This window comes from Hirundo rustica, chromosome 1 (genome assembly GCF_015227805.2).
Source record: "Hirundo rustica isolate bHirRus1 chromosome 1, bHirRus1.pri.v3, whole genome shotgun sequence".
Lineage (NCBI taxonomy): Eukaryota > Metazoa > Chordata > Aves > Passeriformes > Hirundinidae > Hirundo > Hirundo rustica.
In genome coordinates this window covers 10777422-10798677 of record NC_053450.1, presented here as the reverse complement: position 1 = coordinate 10798677, position 21256 = coordinate 10777422, and the positions used below count along the sequence as shown (strand labels likewise).

Below are 21256 nucleotides of genomic sequence, written 5' to 3'. Positions count from 1 at the left end.
GCACAAACTCAGTGTAGGCACCAAAGTTACATCTTTCTTGGGAAAGTTCTTTTCCTGTTGTCCAAAGTAAGCTTGTATTTTGTGGTATGGGAAATAAAATGTTCCAGATTCCCTTTCTCAAAAATACTAGTTTTGCTTTCCTTCAAATCTCTCGCTTAAGATTAATCATTTTAGGAAAGATGTGCTTCTAATCTTAACTTATGCTTCTCTTGTGCTGTGCTTCTTGTATTGTTTTACAGGTATTTAACCTTTTAGCTAACAATGAGAAAGATAGGTTTTCTTGACGTGGGTAAGTAAATGGTTACACTTGGAGTATTTCTTCAAGTAGTTTTATTATTTGAAACAAGAAAGACCGGTTGAGTTCTCGTCAAATGCTTTTCTGAAAACAAAAAAGTTTCATTTTTTGCACTATGCTCTGAGGTCAATATAAAAATTTTGAGAAGAGACAGTTGGATTAAATTTTTTTTGTACCTCTCTACTTACAATGTTTATATCTAGCACTGATGAGCCCATTGCTGGAATACGCTGGTTGGTTCTAGAAGCTGTTCTTCAAAGAAGCAGTCCAAAAAAGGAGAATTTTGAAATGTGCCTTGTTTCAAAATCTGGAAAAATATGGCTCATAATGAAAGATTTTTGTTCTTTTATATTTATCCAAAACCACTCTTACTGTAGTCTCTAATTTACAAAGTGGGAAGAAACAAATATGTAGTGTTGTTACTATTTCCTAGCTGTAATTTTGACTGCAAGAAGAACGCAGTGCAGTGAGAGGAAAGCAGCTATATCAAGCTGTAACAAGCTTTTGTTCTGATAGCTCTTTTTCGGTTTGGGTGCTCATTAAGCTGGGTGCATCCAAGTATCTATCTTCCTCTTCTTCAGTAGTTTCAAAGGACAGAGAAACCCTTTAGGTGGCAGCAGAGGCTTTCCTTTTCACTTCACCTACTGTAGCACTCTTGAGCTCACTGCTGTAATGGATCTAGAGGTGTTGGTGTCTTTTCACTGCACTCTTGCATTTAGTGACAAATATAAATGGAGAATTAAGATGAATATAAGATGAATTTATATTATCAGATCAATACAGATAATTGCATTTTATACATATATTCTTGCATGAAGCTGCTATGATCTAGAGAGTATCATTCAGAGTGAAATCCAGGCTTGATTTAAAGCTTAGCTTGCTGAATAACTGTCCTTAGTGTGTTCTCATGGAAATGTTGACAGTGTGCACCTGAGCAGAAGGTCAGAGCTGAACAGTCACGGATTTTGTCAGTACTCTTATGAGTGCTCAGATGAAAACTGCACAGTTTTATTTCACAGATTTTGGTAGGTGGTATTTAGATAGTGTCTGATGTCAAATACATGCATATGTATGTGTAAATATTTATTCCATTTTCTTATGTATTTTTCTAAGGCAGTGGGTAGTTTTCTCCCCCAAAGGTCATTGTGAGTCAGAGAGATTTGCAGTCACCTGGTGGGTTACCTCATGTACCCATAGTTACTATAAATTTCTCTGTCCTAGACCTCATAAAATCTCAGTAGTCTTCAAAATAGATCATAAGTGGGATTTAAATGCTGTACAGACCTTTTTGGAGACCCTCTGTGTACTAGTGATGTTAACCTTGAGAGAGTGAGTGAGCTTACGGCTGTGAGTTATAGGCTTGAAATTGCTGGGTGAGGTTCTTTGGCCTCTGCTATGCATGAGATCAGAACAGAATGATGCTGATGGTCTGTTCCAGCTTAGAAATACTATGAAGTACTGCAGAGGTCTTGTGTGGGCTCTTCAGCACAAAGATAAATCAACCTTTTTGAACAAAAGCCAAAGAGGAATATTTTATCTGGGTAATTTACGGTATGACATGTTCTCAGCGTTTGGTCAAAACATGAAAGAAGCCCTTACATAGATGTGATCATTCTGAAACTTCATCCAGATCCCTACAAATAGACACAGGATACTTTTCAAAATTTTTTTTCCCTTTCTTTTCCTGTCTCCTTGTTCATCTTTTCAAGAATCCAATAACTTGTTACTAGTTTTACCTTGGTTTTTTGGTACTCAAATGACTTTTTTTGGTAAGTGAACATAGACTTAATTACTAGAAGTTTGTAATACTTTCAGTAAAAAAAAAAAAACACCAAAAAACCTCCAAACAAAACCCAAACAAACAAACAAACAAACAAAAACCCCAAAAAAAACACTCTGACTCAAATCCAGGTTTTATGACATGTTTTATGAAATTTACATCAATGTTATATAGCACACTGATGCTCCAAAGAATGAAGATTGTAATATGTACTGATTAAATTCCAGGAATTTAAAGGGGAATGTTTGCTTTTTCAGTTAGAATTGCATGCAAGACTTTTGTGTTCCTTACTGACACTGAAACCCATGAAAAATACCATCCTTGGGAGGATAGGCAGGGGTTGGTGGTCTGAATTGGAGGTGTAAAATATTTTTAATTACAATTTTCATCGATTATTTTGTTTCCTTTCTCATTTTGTTTACCATTTTTTCTAAAGAAGAGCAAGGAATGCAAAATAGCATTATATGAATGAGATAAAATAACTGAGGTACTCTTGAATCTATTTTTTCTGAGTCCTCAAGGCTGGGACTAACTGTGCTTTCAAACTGGCATCACACTGTGGCCTTGAGGAAGTCACTGGAGTTCACAAAACATGAGTTTGCCTTCTATAAAAAGCGACGTCAGGAATTTTTTCTGAGGATGTATGAATATCTCAAACTCCTAGGTGGATATTCACTTCTGGTTTTGCTTATGTCATCTGTGCCTGGAGAAATTATGTTACAAGAATCTAAAAATAGTGTGAATTGTCTGTAATGGTGGTAGGTGATTGGAAAAAGTAGGGGATAGGTAGTCAGGAAAAATATGTGTACAGGGGAAATAGAAGGCAGCAGAAGACAACAGACCAGCAAAGATACCATCCTTGCCTTTTGTGAATTGACAAATAGGAAGTATAACAACTGTAGGTGTGATCCCACAATTATAGGTGATATGAAATGGTTTGAACCACTGAAATACACACAGGGCATTAACTAAAGATTTGTACTTTGATGAAGTTCATGAGTGGATTCACAACCATGTCTACAGGATGGTAGTCTGGTGTTTATTAGTGGGATAATACTATGTGAAAGAGAAATTTACACAGATTCAAAAAAGGTACTACTAGAACTGCTTACAGAAAGAAAATTTACAGTGAAACACACAGTTCAGCAAGAGGTCAACTGAAGAATCCATCCTATTTCTGAATAAACAGTTCAACCTTGTGTTTCCTTGTGTTTCTTTCAGGCACTGGATCTTCTATCTGATAATCGAAACCCCAATTATGTTCAGTAATCTTCAGGATGATAGTAGTAGGATCATGAGCAAGTCACCTTCAGCATCTTTAACTTCACAAGTTGAGCTGCTTTAGTCAGTCTTGGTCTAAGTCCCACTTTCATAGCATGAGTAATTTGTGTTGCTCTTTCTTTGGAATACTGAGAGAGCTTATTGAAGGAAAATGCAATTAGCAGGACTTAGTCTCATGCTTGTTTGTTTAGAGTCTTTGCCTGAATTCTCCACTATGTGCTGTTAAAGATAGGGATGCATCTGACAAATTATGAGCATACAGTCAGCCCCTTCTTCAAAAACCTAAAAACCAGAACAATCCCTGTACCCCTCTTAGGCATTAAACAAGGATCTGACATTACTGATGAGCATCAATCATACAGCACAGCCTTTTGTGTAGGGCGCATAGTAAGCAAGTGCTGTCACTCACGCTGACCAGCCACCCTCAGGCAGTGTTTATGTTAGGTTAGTTCCCAAACTGTGCAGTACACAGCAGTTACTATTAATGACTGGGGAACTTTTGCCCTTCTTGTTATCATTGTTTCAATTTGAGGGTTTTTTTCCTTGCTAGTGGACCTTTATGCCGATAAAAGAAAACCAAAAGCTATGACTCTGTTAGAGCTGTTATTACATAAAAGGATGGGAGAAAGTGAGAGGCGACCCCCAAAGATTGTGATCAATGGGAAGATGGCACTTGCACATAGAGAAGGAATCAAAAAGTCGGCTAGCAAGTGCTCAAGAAAAAAGTGTGAGAGCAGGGGAACTGGATGAGAAGAAATAGAAGAGGAGAGGAGTAAATGGTAAAGGAATGTGTAATGAAGGACAAGGAATAGTAAGGAATAAGAAAGCCACAGCAATAGGATTAAGCAGGACAGTATGCTCATCAGTCTCTAGATGACAAAAGATATTTGAATGCCTTCCTACATGTTCCTTACATGTTTCCATGTAAGCAACTTCTGTAGTTGCCACAAAGGTGTTAGCTTTTACAAAGGGGAAGAGTAGTCTGGCATGTAAGTGGAAGGACTAATCCATGTGGATGAAAATGAGAAGATAGGCGTGGTCATTCTGATTAGTCCCTTGTTACAGCTGTTCAGCCCATGTGTGTGAACCGTTTGCCTTTTTGACATTATCAACAGATGCTACAGAGTGTTCTGAAATATGCATATGCAGTAGAAGGTGACAATCTCAAACTGCTCCCTGAATTACATATAATGAACTTTCCTATTAAAAAAGACTTAATAAAAGGAGCCAGCTGGCTTAAGGAGAAGGTGGCAGATGAAAAGAACACAATTCAAAGAAGTGTTCACACATTAAGGAAGTAATTTTAACAGGCTTTCCCCAGACTGTAAGTGGGAATGGGATTATGCATTGCATGTAAATGTCAAGTGACAATAATATCTTCTGAGTTAAATCAACCTTGCAACCTCTTTCCTATTTTTCTTCAGATGAATAAAGTTTAACTTGTGATTTCCTTACTAATCATCTTAGTAGGTAGTGGGTGAGTAGACATTTACTGCATGGGTAGTTTAATGTGACATTTTCACAAGACTTCATTTTTTGAAGTTTATTACTTGTGGGTGTGGATCTAATTCACAGCTGTTTTTGAGAGAATTAGGTATGCTGTAACTCATTCAAATTCTATATTTTCTTGGTATTTTTTGATTTTATCCATGCTTTGTTAAAGGTATGTAGTTTGGTCTGATGTCAAGGTAGTCATGACTTCTCCACTGAATATATTTTCATGTACAGACTTGGCCCAATCACTTTTGTAGAAAAACAGATTTTAAATTGAACAAAATTCAAAAGCTTTTAAGTATAAAGGAGAGAAAATTCTCTCAACTAGTGCATGTTAGCCACACAAATCTCAACCATAGTCCTATGGTTCTGAATTTAATTTATTTTAATAACACAATGACTGATAGCTATGTCCTAGTTTACCAGCTCTGTTTAAGTTGAAACAGAGGCAACCTTTTATGTCTTCTCTGGTTACAGAACATCTCCACATTCAGTTTCAATTTATATTCCTGTTTTTTTCAAAAGTACCCTTTGAGAAGCCACGAGGCCCGCCAAAGCTCCTTTTTTCGTACTATGGACAAAGATAACAGCATTATGTAGAAAAACATGCTGAGAGACTATCATTTGTGGTGTCCTGTAAGCCATCAAACAAATTCCTGTTTCCTCTCAAAATCATAAATATTTGTGTGTGTGTAAGAGACCTAGGCAATACAGACTTGCATTGCTTTTTTTTGCACAGAGATATGCATTTTCCACTTAAGAAAGTAGCAGCTCCTTGTAATAGGACACATTTTTTGTATGAATTTTGTGGGAAGTGAAGTTTTAGCAATGAAAAGATTTAGCTCTGTCACTTACCAGCATTCAAGCAGCAGAATGAACGCCACATACCAGCAATTCATGCCAAAAAGAGGAGATGCCAATTCACAGAAGAGGTTTTATGCAAAGGAAGCCTGCTAGAGGCAGAAAGAAATGCTGGTTTTCATTACTCTTAAAGTTTGTGTGCAGTCTTTGCCTTGTCTGTGTAAGAGAATTATGTGGTGGGGTTGTCTGTTTGTTTGTTTGTTTGGGTTTTTTTTTGGTATGTGTGTTGTTTTTTGGTGTTTTTTTGGTCATTTTGAGGCTCTGAAAGCACTAGCTTTAGTATTGTGGCGTGGTTAGCACTTCAAGAGCTGTATCAATATGTGATTCATGCTGAGTTGGATCTTTGCGTGGAGAACATCACCTGATCTTTGCTTGCATGGGACACTGGCTTTCTAGATTCATTTAGTTTAACCTTGATTGTGTTGTCTGTCAGTTCTCTTTAGCAGAAACTGGAAAATATCCAAAGCACATGGAAGTAGCTGCATTCTCAAAAATTAACTTTGGAAATGATACTCATATCAATTTCTACTAACCTTCACATTTCTGAGAATCTTACAGATGAATGTTTCTGATTTTAAACCCCCAACCTTTCTGTTGTCAGCTGTATGTTATGAATCTGATTTGTCTTTTGTTTATTCATTTATGTGTGAGGACCAGTGTCAGCTCTGTTTTAAGAGACTTCACTGCTTTGTTCACAGTGGTGTAAAATGTGGAGTTGCTGCCAGCCAGATTTGTCTCAAAAGCTGCCTATAAAACTGGGTTGTTTGCCCACCCTGAGCTTGCTGCTCAGCTGCAGTACAGCCAATGCCCCAGCTGGTTAGCAAAGGAGCAGCCATGCTCTGTCTGGGGCTACCAAAAACTTCCTCTAAATTCTGAAGTCAGGAATGCCAAGGGTTGTAGAAGCAGATACGTCAAAATTTAGATTGAGAGGCTGTGTGGGTTCTGAGAGAGAAAAAAAAAAATGTTTTTAAGCATCTGATCAAAATACTGGGCATTGAAAAACCAGACATATTTTGGCATTTTTCCTCCCCCATCTGTTTCATTTTGGGTTGGTAATGTTAACATTTAAGTGCTTGATGACTGTTCGTTTGTGTCTGCATGAAGCTGTTGCAGTTGGTTGTGGAAGCTTAGCTTGGATTCCTTGGGTTTTTTGTATGTGAATGTAACTATGACCATTGAAATGCACTAAAATAAGACAGCGATGGATTGTCTTGGAGCCAGGGGATTGTCTTGGTCTTACCTTCCTGTTTGATATGTGTTCTTTTGCTTTCCCTTGTGCTAGGGCTCGTGCACGCTGCAGCCTGCTCGTGGGGCTTTGCGTGCATGCAGAGAGCAGGTCACTGAGCTTTGCTGGGCACTTTGGTGGTCACTCAGCTTTGCTGAGCGCTTTGTGCACAGCAGCAGCACTGACTCGTGTGCAGTGGGGACTGAAGGCGAGACCTGTGCATGACACGGCCCTTGGCCACTTGGGGAGGAGACTGTCGCGTGCTCTGGCCCAGGTCAGGCGCTGTGTCCGGCCAGGACGGGGCTGATGCACCATGGGGCTCCTGTAGTGCCACAAGGCTTGCCCATGCAAATAGATTTCAGCTCGGATGTAACTGCACCAGACTCAGATACTAGGGTAGCTTAAGTCCAGAACAAAGACAGCTACATTTACTGAAACATTACGGTGATTAAATAAGCTCTGATGAGGGCTCGTTAGCTCTGAGCTAGGCTGCCTCCGCTTTGGGCCAGAGAGGTAATGTTTCAGAGAATTTTGAAGGTGTTGGGTGAAAAGGGCTTGTTTTCCTATCTTACTGGTTTTTTTTTTCTGAAAAGTCTTTCCAACCTATTTCCTGTTTCCCCTAAATGGAGGAAATTCTAAGTAATACTGCATTTACTTTAATGAAGATACTCTTTGAATGAGCTTCCCTAAGGTGAGAAATAAAATTGGTTCATTAACAGAAGCGAAGTTTTTCTTGTGAAAAACCTAATGGTATTATTTACTGCTGGCTCATAACAATCATGCCTTTTATTAGAGACAGACTTGCACTTCACACTAAAATATTTGTTTTTCACCTGTCAGTGCGATTTAAAATATGAGAAGAATTGGATTTTGGCAAGAGAAAGCATTAGTACAGTTGAGTTGTAAACAAAAAGTGCATGGATTATCTCTGTAGAGATTCTTAATGTGCCAGTAGAGATCTGAGTAATACAGAAGACATTGTGCTTAGGAAAGATCTAACAATTTAGAATGTTGGAATAATAATATAAATATTTTGCTGATATTCATTTCCAGGGGAAATCATACATAAAGCAATCTGTGAGTCTTCTATAGAATGGTAAAGACCCATTAAAAGTCTCTAAATAAAAATTCTTCATTTTAAAAATCAGTTTTACAAGCTATTCTGAAAGATCAAAGAGTAGCTTTAACAAATATTTGCTGTTCCCTGTAAGGGAGAATATTTCAAGAAAATTTTCCCAAATTCCAATGTTACCTTATCAAGTTCTGAGAGGAAAAATTGGGTGGAAGAAGGACAGCACAAAACCCCTTATTTTTAAATATTCTGAGCCCTCACATGTCTCGTTCTGGGTAAGGCAAGGTCAGCAGCAGCTCGAAGCACTGAACCAGGCTCTGTTGTGTGGTGCAGGTATGTCCATGCTTCCAGAGACAAGAAACATTTTGTTAGTCATAGGAAAATTCTTTCCCATTAAAATTAGTTGTAAATGTTGTTTTCAGCCTTAATTTCATCATATGTTAAAATCCACTGGGAAGAGAGTGATATGTGTGTGTTTGTAAGTATGTATTTTATATATAGTAAATATATATATATATATATATATATATATTTACGAAAACATGGGGAAGGTTTTTTTATTTGCTTTATGGAAGATTGGTCAGATTTCTCTGAGAAGATAACATATGCCTTGTGCTATTTGAAAATACACAGGTGTGGTTCCTTCACCTTTTTCTTGGCAAACAAGTTGATTTACGAAGTTCCCCACCTCCCCCAGTCTTCATCCTGCTACAGTTTGCTTGCTACTCCTGTAATTGTACTGGTATAGCTGTTTGAATATCTGCATTTCAGACTCCATTATTGGAATAGCATGGGTTTGGAGGACAAACTGATACTTTTAGCTTGAATTGTTTCATTAATCCAATTTATAGTATGGCCCTATGAAAGACTATATTATCCTGGCTGATGGGCAGCAGAGGAGCAACGTAAGAGAAACATCAGGGATGAGTGCCTAGGGAGAGGACCTGTGAAATTCACTTTGTTGCCAAAGAAAATGTATGTGAATCTCAGCCTTGGTGTTTTCTTGCTGCTTGTCTGTCAACATAACTTGTGTTTCTGTTCTTGCACTTGTGTCATGCTAGTGTTGAGGAATGCTGATTTACTCATGTGCTGAAGAGAGAACTGTAATTCTGGATAGATATCACAGTAATGCCAGGAGAGTGGTGTAGAATTATGATAGTGCAGAGCTTGAGTTGCTTCTCAAAACTATTGGATCTTGTAAATGCTTTATCCTCCTTTCAGTGCTTCTGCTTATTAGTTATGTTGTCTTCGTTAACTTTAAATTGGTCTTTCTGCAAAATGAAGTAGGCATGTATTGGTAAAATAAAGATTAACCTCACCATGACCTTGGAATTTAGTAAGGAAAAAAGGTCTCTTTTGTCTGAAGGGCAGGAAATAGTCCGGGAATTGTACACACCTTAGTGTTTAGTCAAGCAAAAGGCCATTTTTGTTTGGGAAAATTGTGTGCATACTACCTGTCTTCATGTGTTGGTGCTGCACATGGCATCAAGTATAGGAAAAAAAACATAGATAGCAAAAAATATGTAGATATCTATAAAACTTTTTCTTTTCATAGCAAAATATGTTTACTTCTATGAGAGTTTAGTTTATGTCTTTGTATTACTTGTGTGCCTCAGCTTGAATTATGCCATCTCTATTTGTGTTGAATAAGATTTTACTTTGGATTTTATACAGCAAAGCAAGTCAGCACATGGAATGTTTTGCTACATCAAATTCTGTATGAGACCCATTTATTTGATGTTCAGAGATAATACTGTTCTTTACATTGCAGCCTGTTTGGGCACTGTGGTCGATGTACCTCATCAGAGAGATTTTTGCTACTGCTCTCATGTCTAAATTGAGATCATTATAGCTTTTTAGCCTTCCCTGGTCGTCTGGAGAAAAAAAAAAAGTACTGTAAGGAAGTTGCTTTCAAAAGCGCTGTTGGCCTTGTTCTGCTGGTGATGGAGTTTAAGGGAATTTCAGGTTGAGGAAAAGTGTGCTTATTGTAGAATAATACAGTTATTTTCAAAAATGGTTAGGAATGCTAAGTGCCTTAGTTTCCCTGCCCACTCTGAAATTATTGTTTTCAGAATGTGTGCAACACCCTCTCACAGGAAATACTGGCCTCCTGAGATGTTTCAAGCTGGACACTCAGCAATTGAGATGTTTGAAGGTGGGTGTTCAGACCATGCATGGTCTGTTTCTATTAAAATTCTGATTCTCTGCAATATAATGTACTTGGGTCTCTTTTCCATGGGCTTGGCAGGAGCCTCCTGGGCCACTGACTGTTCCTATTTCAAACAGTCATAGCCTACAGGGAAATGGTTTGTAATACAAGACAAGAGTTTTTTCATCAGGCACAGTTTGTAATCTAACAGACACTATTGGCTCAACTGACTTTAAAAAAAACCCTTAAGCAGAGAGAAATGGATAATTGAAGATTTTTTTCCCATTACTTGCCAGATAAAGCAAATGTTTAAATCCAGACTGAAAAGCACAACCCTTGCTTTTCTAAAATACAACCTCAGAAGACTTTACTGAGGTACAGGTACCTAAATTCAAGTGTTGCAGTTTAATTTGCAGTTTCTTAACAGAAGCCCAATAGAAAATAAGATGAAACTTTAAAAATCACTCACAAGTGATAGTTCTGGTGCTACCTTTGTTCTTGTTCTCTGTGCTGGTCTTTCGTTTACAAGTACTGTTAGTCCTGCCTCACATGCTCTTCTCAATTTTGCTCCTCCTGCTTAGATTTTTTCTGAGGTAGAATACTGGAAACTCACATTCCACTTCCTTCTTTGCTTGAGAGGACTTGAACTCACTTTAATAATCTTCCAGAAAAATGGCTTAGAGATGAGGTTGTTGAATGTTGAAGAATGCCATGGAAACCCAGAATGGCTGAGGTTGGAAGGGACCTCTGGAGGTCATCTTGCCCAATCCCCTGCTCAAGCCGGCCCATCCATCTAGCATGGGTTTTTTCTTTCTGTCATTTACGTAATTTCCTTTTGTGGGATATACCTGCCTTTCACTGGAGTCTGGTATCTAGGTGAAAGTACTAATCTCTAAAATCATGCACTCTCAGTCTCTAACTCTGTGTGTGTGCAAACTTGCAATGCGAAAGGAGTGGCTTTGTTAGGGGCCAGTGAGGGAAACACAGCTACAAATATTCTAAAGCTTAGTTAAGGCATTTCCTGAGAAGCTGGGGGTTTCATTATCATCAGCAGTAAGTAGCTTCTGACTATTACATGGAGGGAAATTTCGCAATTATTGCCCCACATTCCCTTTTACTCCACCAATTGCCATTCCCTGTATGGTTGTTGCTCCTCTTATCAGCAGTGATTTTTCTTCCCTTACGAATTGCAGTGGTTAGTGTCCTATCCAGACAGCTCCATGGGGATATTTTGGGCATTCTACTTTCAACCATTTCCCTGTGTGAAGAAACCTGCGTTCAGGAGATGAATTTGACTTTCTCCAGTTTTTTGCTGTTCCTTTGTATGGCTTCTCATTTCTTTTAGTTTAGAATTTTCTGTATTAACCTTCTTGTCTTTCTGCAGCTTAATAAGTAAAGTATGTTGCATGCCAGGGAAGTGGAATTTTGAAAGAAATCTTTGATGAAAGTTTTCTGAGGAGCTGTCCATGTATCTGCAGGAGAAAAAGTGACGATGTATGCTCAGTGCTGCCGAAGCAATCAATCTCCTGCTTAAGTTCCTCTTGGTCTATATAGTCTCGAGTGCTGTGGCAAGCTTCACTCCTCTGTAGACTGAGGGGGGAAGTGAGACTGCTCTCCTACATAAGTCTGTGTCCTTTCATTGCTGAGCATCACTGCTGTCTTCTCAAAGTGTGCTGTCAATCTGTTCTTAAAGAGTGTGCGTTGGTTGAGAGTTTTTTCAAGATCTGCTGTCCAACTTGATTTATCAACAGTTTTGAGTAGACCAGAACTGGGGGTGCAGAGGGTAGTCTTAACACTTTCAGATCTGTAAATGAAGGACTTAATAAAAATGACAGCAAAAAGACTTAGCTTTATTTTGAATTGAGAGTGTATTTTCTCCTCCAAACTATGGAACTAAATCAGGGAGTGAGAGAGCTTGTGTTCCTCTGCTGTCAGCAGTAACTTGAAACCTGCTGGCAAAGTGTATATTTTATCTGCTGCTGGGGCATATGAAGACAACTGCCAACTACCACTGTTGCTAATGGCTGAAGTGATGGGTGTTTGTGTTACGAGTGTTTTAAAAGTCTGAAATCTACTGTCAAAATTTCTGGGCAGTGGTATACCATTCCTCTTCTGCCTTAAATCATGGGAAAACCAGGGTGTAGCCTTGAATTTCAAAGCAAACTAATATGTGGTGCCAGAGGTAGAACTGACATGTCCTGCGTTCTTTAAATTGAAATTTTGACTTTTGTTAGCCAGTACTATAAAGATACGAAAGTATATATGTAGTCATCTTAATCCATATTGTCTGTGCTTAAGCATTCATTTTAAGTACATTTGTATTTGTAAGTCTGGAGCCTTCCTGTAATTTCCTGGTATTCCAGACTATTTTGTGTTTAAGATAGTCTGCAGTGAAGTGAATGCTTATTTAGATTGGTGTGTACTGGCTGCAGGCCAGCTGTAATACCCTAAATAACAAATACTGATGTGTGTGTGGTAACTTTTGCACAGAAAGAGGTAGTTGTGAAAAATCTTTAGAAATGTTGCTAACTTGTGGATATATACAGGAATCTAAAGTAAATGTGAACTCAGATATTAAGAAATGCAAGTTTTGGATAAATTTTAGATGAGTGTTACTATAGGATGTATTAAATCAATGCTGACTTAACTCTATTTTGTTGTTGCAACTTCTGTTTTAACACTGGGTTCATGATACATAATTTAGTCCTGACTGATTATGGTTTAAAACAGCATTAAGGCTCCTAAGCGTGATTGGTCTCTTCAGAAGTGAGAAACTGAACCCTTGCTAGTCACTACGCAATTTTTTTCTTTAATATTTAGGGAGACTTTTCAGAACAATACCCCTGTTTCAATTATAATAAGAGAGCATAAAGTCGTGCGAGCTGGAATTCATAATTGCAAACTGCTTATTCATCCAGCTAATTTTAACATGATGCACATGGGCCTTTGAAAATGAAATTATGGCCTTGAACTGGGTTTTCTGTGAGTAAAAAATTTAATATTGCAAAATGTATAATCTCTGAGTGGTGAGGGAAATGTCTTGTGAAGAAATGCTTACTAAACTCAACATATTTAGCCTAGATAACAAGGAGACTACAATATGCACTTCAATGGTATTTTGTGGCAGTAGCTAAAAGAATATGCAGAGAGTTTGGAATGCATTCCTTAGATATGAATTAGAAATAAGATTAGGATAACTTGATTAGATAACAGAAAGGCACTCATCCAGCACTTGTAAAGTGTTTGATTTTGGTGTTAAGCAAGGTTGTTGGCCTGCAGAGTGCAAAGTTTGAGTACTTTGGAGAGTTGTCTGGCTTTGTAGCTGGAGTCTGGCTGGAGAGTATTCAGCAGTCAGTGTGCTCATGGTCTGCTGGAAGAGAGTCAGTGCCATGAATCTCTTTACTGTGGATCTCCACTGTAACCCTCACGTAGGAAGCAAAAGCAGCAGCAGGGCTTGCAGGAAGAATAACAGGCAGTGCCTTTTGAATCTTTCAAAAGCCTGATGTAATTATTAAATTTTAATTATTTTTGATACTGTAGTGCTGTTAAACCTGTGGTTGGGATTCGTTAGAATGAATTGTGGGATGGTGTTGAGGAGAGAAGTATTTTTGAGTTTCTTGTTCCTTAGTAAGATCAGGTAAACTGGTGTAGTCTGATTAGTCTATGGTGGAGTCTGTTTAAAGAAACCTTGAAGGTGCTGGGATCCCTACACCCCCATACAGTCACCCACAGTTTCTTATCCAAGCTCTGCCCTGCATCTGCTCCCTGCTAGGGAGGGACAGAAATGCTCTTGGCTCTTCAGGGGAAGGGAAAGCAGAGGAGCCTTGCACAGAAGGTTATTCTGTGTGTAATGTAGAACAATGAGAGTTTTTAAAAGGCAAATAGAATAGCTTGTAACGTAAGTTTCCTTTAGATCTTGTTTTAAGAGATGGGGAGGTAAGTGGCTGAGAGCAACATAGGAGATTTCCTCTTAGTGCTCAGCACCCTGTGGATTGAACTTGAGACAGCAAATGGACTCAAATATCTGTCAATGAGCAGAAATAGGGTATGGACAACAACTCACCTGTACACAGTCCTTCAGATGTATCTGTATGTCCACAGTGCCTCCAAGGGCTGGATATGATTGTGTGTTAGTGACATGTTCAACAATTTCCCAGCATCTGTAACATGGGAAAGAGCAGCAACAAGGAAACAGCAGTGAACAGTACTGAGACTTAAAGCAGGCTGGTGGATGAAGTCAGTAGAGGAAGAATGTAGAGCAGGATGTATTTGGAGATAATGTCCCTCTTGCTGAGATGTGCTTCACCTCTTTGAGCTTTATTTTAATACATCTCTCAAGTTGCATACAACATTATTACTCTTCACCTAAAATTATTTTTTAACTATTAGGAAAGATAGCATTTGTACAGCTCTCTTGCTATTTAATGATGCACTTCTTTTCTCCGAAAAAAAAACCCCTTTAAAATATTTAGGCCGCTGTAGTTTCTTTATGTTGTGGATATGATTCATTTTGGCCATGGGAGGAGAACGACAGTTATTTGCTACATAAACCTTTCCTGTGATTCATGGAGTGTCCTTTGTGTCAGCCTTGAAGGAGGCATTTCATATGTTTCCTAGCAGAAAGGAAAAATAGTATGATCATAGTTACCAGATAGTACATGGAAGCTGGGTGGGAGGGAAGGGAAAGGGGAGAGGGAAATGCTGATTATTCAGAAGAAAGTTGCAGGAATGCCAAGATTCTGTCTGCAGTATCCATTCATTTACTTAAGAAAAATGGATACATACCAAGCCTATATATAATTAAGGGAAACATCACGACTGTAATTGCCATGTTCACAAAATAGCATGGCTTATTATGTAACTTCTTTTGTGTAAATATATCTTAGCACTTTTCCTTTGTCTCCTTGATCCATTACTGTTTCAATATGGTGTGGTGTTTCTGTTTCTGAGCGGTTTCAGATTTTGCTCCCACACTGATGGCCGTATGCAATAGTGTCAGCTTTCTGCAGAGACAGATTTATGTGTTCTAACATAATAATATAGTTAGCAACTTAAGCTTGCCAGATCAGAAGACATTTTCTTCTCTTCACAAAGAAAGTAATTTAAAAAGCTGTATTACAGTTTTCTTCCTAAAAGTAGCAGCACAGATTAGCTACTTAAGTGCTTTTAAAGAATGCTCCATCAAATGAGCTGGAGGGCAGACTTTGGGGCTCTTTCACAGTGTAGCTGCTTCCTGCTGCTTTCTCAATACCTGGAAACTTCAGGATAGGAAAAAATGGGGGTAGTACTAGTGGAAACTTAGGTTTCCTAACTTCCTGATTTCCTGCATGGATTCAGGGGTTGTGGCTGGCTCTCTTCCCACAGCTGGCAGCATTTGATGTGGTACATGCAGCTGTGTCAGGAGTATACAGCTGTGGCTGTTCAGCCTTGCAGCTTCTACAGACGGTCCTTACCTAAGCAGATGCACAGCAATGTTAGAATGGGAAAGCAGAGGTGTAGTTAGAAATGAAAGGAGTGAAATTAGGAGGAGTGCAGAAGAGAATAAAAGTGGGTATGAATTACTAATCACATGACCTGTGTTAATTGATTTTCCCTGGCAATTAGAATTTTACTGCTTGAATCATCAATGCTATTCATTCTTCCATTATTTCCCATGTTATAAAATGCTGGCTTTGTTTTGATTTTCCTGTAGCCTTGTTTATTGGGGATAAGGGGTCTATTTATAGCTGTGAACTATATTGTACTGAGAGGGCATTTAAGTTTCCTCTGACTGTTTCTGAGGCAATGTGATGAGTCATGAAATACAACTTTTGCAGAAAATATCCTGATTGCCTAATGACTAGGTTTTGGTAGATGAAATTACACATACTCTCTCTTGTTCACATGAAACCAGGGAAGTGTCTTTCTGAGTAAGCTGTTTCTTCAAGTTACCCAAGAAATGTCAGATTACAGTTGCAAAATGGGACAAAAAAAGTATATGTTTGAGTAGTGTGAAAACATCTGAGACTTACAAGTGTGTTAGATATTCACAGCATGAATACTTATAAATAAAATATTTGTAAAGAAAAAATGCTGCCTGAAAATAATACAATTGATACCCATATTCCACGTATTTTATTTTGCAGATGATGAAGAAGATGTTAACAATATGGAAAAAGTCATGTTAGAATATGCTACAATGGACAGAGAACTTAATCATTATATAAAAGCATTTGAAGAAACCATAAATCAGGTAAATTATCTCCTCTCATTAACATACCCTTATTTAAATACTATCTTTTAAAATACACAGATATTACATTTAAACAATACACAATTGGAAAGACAGCTCTTCGGCAGGTATAAAGTACTGAAATTGCCAGTACAATTATTATTTTTTTTTCTCAGCTTGCTACAGGGTGGCAGAGTTTTTAACTTCTCCCCACCAAACTAGCACCCTTGGGAATATGGGCTGAGTAGTACTTTGGAAATGATTGAGGACACTCTAGTTAAGACACCCTACTCTCAGGTGATACCACCTCATGTATTGTGGAAGATGGAAGCGCAGATGCGTGAGACAGCTGATGTGACGAACAAACTGATGGCTGTGACTGCAGAGAACCGATGTTTTAAAGCCTGCTTCCCTCTGGTTGGTGCGTGGAAAGGGTGAGCTGGCGGATTGCTCGCTCTGTGAACCAGGGCCTCGCTCTGCCCCTGGACAAAGGACGGACAAAGGATGGACAAATGACGGACAAAGGACGGACATAGGATGGACAAATGACGGACAAAGGACGGACATAGGATGGACAAATGACGGACAAAGGACGGACATAGGATGGACAAACTCCGGGCGCGGCGGCGCCGCTGGCAGTGGCCGCCAGGGGACGCCGCGCGCGCGCTGCACGGCCCGGCCCGGCTCGTTCCCGTCCCGGGTTCGGCGCGTTCCCGGCCCGGCTCGTTCCCGTCCCGGGTTCGGCGCGTTCCCGGCCCGGCTCGTTCCCGTCCCGGGTTCGGCGCGTTCCCGGCCCGGCTCGTTCCCGTCCCGGGTTCGGCGCGTTCCCGGCCCGGCTCGTTCCCGTCCCGGGTTCGGCGCGTTCCCGGCCCGGCTCGTTCCCGTCCCGGGTTCGGCGCGTTCCCGGCCCGGCTCGTTCCCGTCCCGGGTTCGGCGCGTTCCCGGCCCGGCTCGTTCCCGTCCCGGGTTCGGCGCGTTCCCGGCCCGGCTCGTTCCCGTCCCGGGTTCGGCGCGTTCCCGGCCCGGCTCGTTCCCGTCCCGGGTTCGGCGCGTTCCCGGCCCGGCTCGTTCCCGTCCCGGGTTCGGCGCATTCCCGGCCCGGCTCGTTCCCGGTCCCGGGCTCGGCACGTTCCAGTCCCTGCTCGGCGCGTTCCCGTCCCGGGTTCGGCGCGTTCCCGGCCCGGCTCGGCGCGTCCCCGGGCAGCGAGCGGCGGCTCCGCGGCAGAGCCGGGCCGGGCCGGGCCGGGAAGGGGCAGCTCCGGGGAGGCCGAACCTCAGCTTCAGGCCGCGTCGTGCCGGGATAACTCAACTTCCTGAGTGACCTGTTGTAGTTGTGTGTCTGCAGAGAGACTTCTCGGTGTCGGTTTCCTACGAATTTCTCTAGAAAAGGCAAAAGCACGTCCCTGATTTCCCTTCAAGGTGGGAAATCTGTTTCTAAATGTTTAGTCGAGCTTCTCCATTAAACTTGCCTTGATACTGCTTTTTGTTCTTTTAAAAGCAGTAAAAGGAGAGCAGTGCATTTCCCACTAGTTCTGTTGAGATGCCTACATGGTTTTCCTGTTGTAGAAAGGTTTTCCTTTAGTTTTTTGAGAATCATTTGATCAGATGCTTAACTGAAAAATCTTCATTCAGATATTTAAATATACAGGTTTAAAAAGAGTTCAAAACTATGTCTACATCAGCAAATGTTGGACAGCAGTAAATACAGGCGCTGTTCCCCATGTAGTCTTTAAATATACATTTCACTTCAGATGTCACTGTAATTGCAGACCTCCTGGTTTATATTGGTTGGTTCAAAACTTTTTCCTTTTATTAGGACTATTCATGATTGTTAAAGCTTTTCTAGGAAATTGTAACATAGTCTTAATTGTTGGAGGCTAATGATGTATATCCAGACTTGAGTGAAACACAGTTGGTTTATATTTTGATTATAAGCCAATTAATAATCGATGCCTTATTGTTATAATAGGAATTCCAAGTAATTTTCAACAATGACTTTTTAACTTCTTTCATTATTTTAATTTATCAGCAAAACACTCTTTTTTTTCAAGTTTAGGACTGCAAAGAGCAAGTCTGTGCCTTCACCAACAAAGCACTCAAGTCTTTTTTACTTCAGATGCATCACTCATGATATTTTAAATTGAGCAGAGGTGTAAGTGCTTCACTGAAGTGAAGGTATTTTTGTTGGTTTCAGCAGAGCAGTGATACATTTGTGATTTTTAGGATTGAATTCAGCAGTATCTGTTGTGTGCATATCCTTGCTGGTGTGCAAAAAACCACACCTGCAAGGGTTGGTTTTCCTTTCCCTCCCCTTTTTTTTTTTCTCTAATGTAGCTTCTTGGTGTCATTAAAAAAAGCTCATTTCCTGTTATTTCAGTCCTAAGGTTTTTAAAATACAGCTCCGAGATATTTAACATGTTTTGGAGTCTACATGGATTATAAATTTGGTAATGGCTAATCTGTTAGCCTCTAGCCACACTTCTCCTCTGCTTCCTACTTCACTCTAGGGAATTGTCTGTACTTTCCCCTGCCAGCATCCTGAACAAACCTTTGTGAGTATAAGAAAGAAAAGTATATAACTTCTGTCGCAGAACGGAGTTACAATATGTTCTCTGAAAAATAACAGCTCATGCTTTATTTTGGAGGCTAGCTGCATACCATTCCTCTGGAGCTGCACTGCCCATCTCCAGTTACCTGTCAGAGACAGCTTAAAATCTGCTTCTGGGAAACAGATACTGTTGCTGAATTTAGGGCTGCACCTGGAAGTAGCTGTAGAATGGCTTGGGTTTAAAATAGCCCCCACTGACTTGCTCGCTGGTTCCATCTGAATTCCTTACCTGAGGCCTTTCTCTGGGGAGTTGCAGCACGTCATTAATTTTCACAAGCAGCCTGTTCTTCATGGACGGGATTTGTCTCCAGCTGTGAAACGCATTTTTATCTGATTATTTTGTAAGTTTTTATGTTGATGATTTTTCTGGTCTGTAACTTCCTCATACAGAAGTGAATCTGAAAGTATATTACAGTCTGTGTTTCACCTTCTAAGCAGCTGCTTCTAGTGAAATGTCCAACTGGAATTTAGCAAGATAAGGAGACAGCAGCAGTTAAAATTCCTCATATATGATTTTATTATGTGTACCTTTAAATTGCATTGACAAAAGAGGATATTGTACAACCAAAGGATTGTAATGTAAATGACTTGAAACTAGCATGAGATATAGTCACATGTTTTCTCAAAGCCAGTTTTTTTGTTGATTGAGGCTACAGTAGGTGGAATGCAGAAGGTGAGACATACCAGCATCCTCTTCTGGTTGAATCAGCAGCCTGTTGAGCAAGAAGTGAGCAATTGAATCACAGTGTTTCCAACAATAGGCTATGGGAAATCCTTTGTTTGTCCTGTGCCACTGGATTTTCTTGTACCTGTGTAATGACTGGACTTCTGCTGCTGCTTATTCTTTCATTTTTAATGGGTATTTTTAAAAGAAATTAGCCAATATTCAGGTCCTTACCATGCAAAGTCCAGACAGCACTATTTTTGGTTTAACAATGAAAGACTGATGGAGCTGCAGTATCTCTTGCAGAATTTTTTTATACTCTTGAAATGGACCCAAATGATTGGAACCCAGACTCAAGTGTTCCCTGCTCTGACAGAGTTTTCAGGTGCCCAGAATGCCAGCATATTGTGTTGTCCCAAATATGGATTCTTTCACCCAGTGTGCAGGAACACAATTCACACACAGAGTCAAGATACTTGATTTTATTTCTTATCTGTGCAGAGAACAGGTTCTAGATGGTGAATCCATAAAGCTAACATGTACTCAGTATGCCAGGTGCTCATTTTTATATGCTGTGAGCAATAAAAAATTGATATTTCCCATATATGTAACAACCTAACTGTGTAGTCATTGGCTTTGCATCCTCTTATCTGCCTGTAAAGACCCAGTGCACATTCATTTTACTGTGCATGCTCTCTGAGGAAGTGCCTTATGTGAGCAGGGGGTGGTCATAGCTTGTAAATGAGTGTTTTGCTGAAGTTATTTAAAGAGCACAACATTCAAGCAGAGTTATGCTTGGCATTGTCATTTGATTAACTGTGTCATGTTCTTGCTTCTTGCTTCCTGTAGGTTTAGCTTTCCTGTACTCTCTCATAGTACTTCATTTCAACAATTGTGCCTCCTCCCTTGCTCCCCCTCTGCACTCTTGATTAGCAGGGATGGTGGTGGTGGACTGATCACTCTCTCAGCTTTTCAAGCATTTGGTTTCTTAGGGACTGTTAAAGCTGGGGTGGAATTTTCTTAAGTCCCCAGACTTTTCTAGATAAAATGAATTACAACGTGTTGTAGATCAAACTAGAGAACAAGGAAGATAAAACTAACTTCTAACTTCTATTCCGACCTCTCTTTTCTTCTCCTTTAGGGAAAGAGAACCTGGGCTATTTTGTTTCTTTTGCAGGTGACAGGAAATTGTTGAATGAGGTAATGGCATCTCTAGCAAGGATTGCTTAGTGCTTCTTTTTACAAGTTACTTCTTTGCCAAACATCAGTTTCTCATGCTTGATTCACGTCTGCTTTTTGCTAAACCTGAGGACTGTGACAGGATGAAATCCAAACCTTAGTGAGGTGGAAGAAAAACACAGGAGAAATATTTAAGAAAAAAACTAAGAGAAAGAGCACTCAGAATGAGAAGAGGCAGACAAAAAGGTAAAAGGACATGGGCTTGGGAAATCTTGAGATCATGTAGACATATGGGGAAGAGACTGGTTGAAAGAGTGCAAGGAAGGAGGTGGTGTTGAGCTGAAGAAAAGATGGAAATATTAGATGTTGCATTGGTGCTTGGCTCTTATTCCTACTTCTGCTGAAGCTTTCCCACATTGTTCTTGGTAAATCATGTC

The 21256-nt window shown here is 39.9% G+C and overlaps 1 protein-coding gene across 1 annotated transcript in view; it reads left to right on the top strand.

Annotated features, from left to right (window-relative positions):
* The window catches only part of NSMCE2 (NSE2 (MMS21) homolog, SMC5-SMC6 complex SUMO ligase), a 129501-nt gene that overhangs the window by 9949 nt on the left and 98296 nt on the right, over positions 1-21256 (top strand). The window contains exon 3 of the mRNA XM_040060249.1: positions 16283-16389. Coding sequence (XP_039916183.1) covers positions 16283-16389 — 107 coding nt within the window. The remainder of the gene's footprint in view (positions 1-16282; positions 16390-21256) is intronic.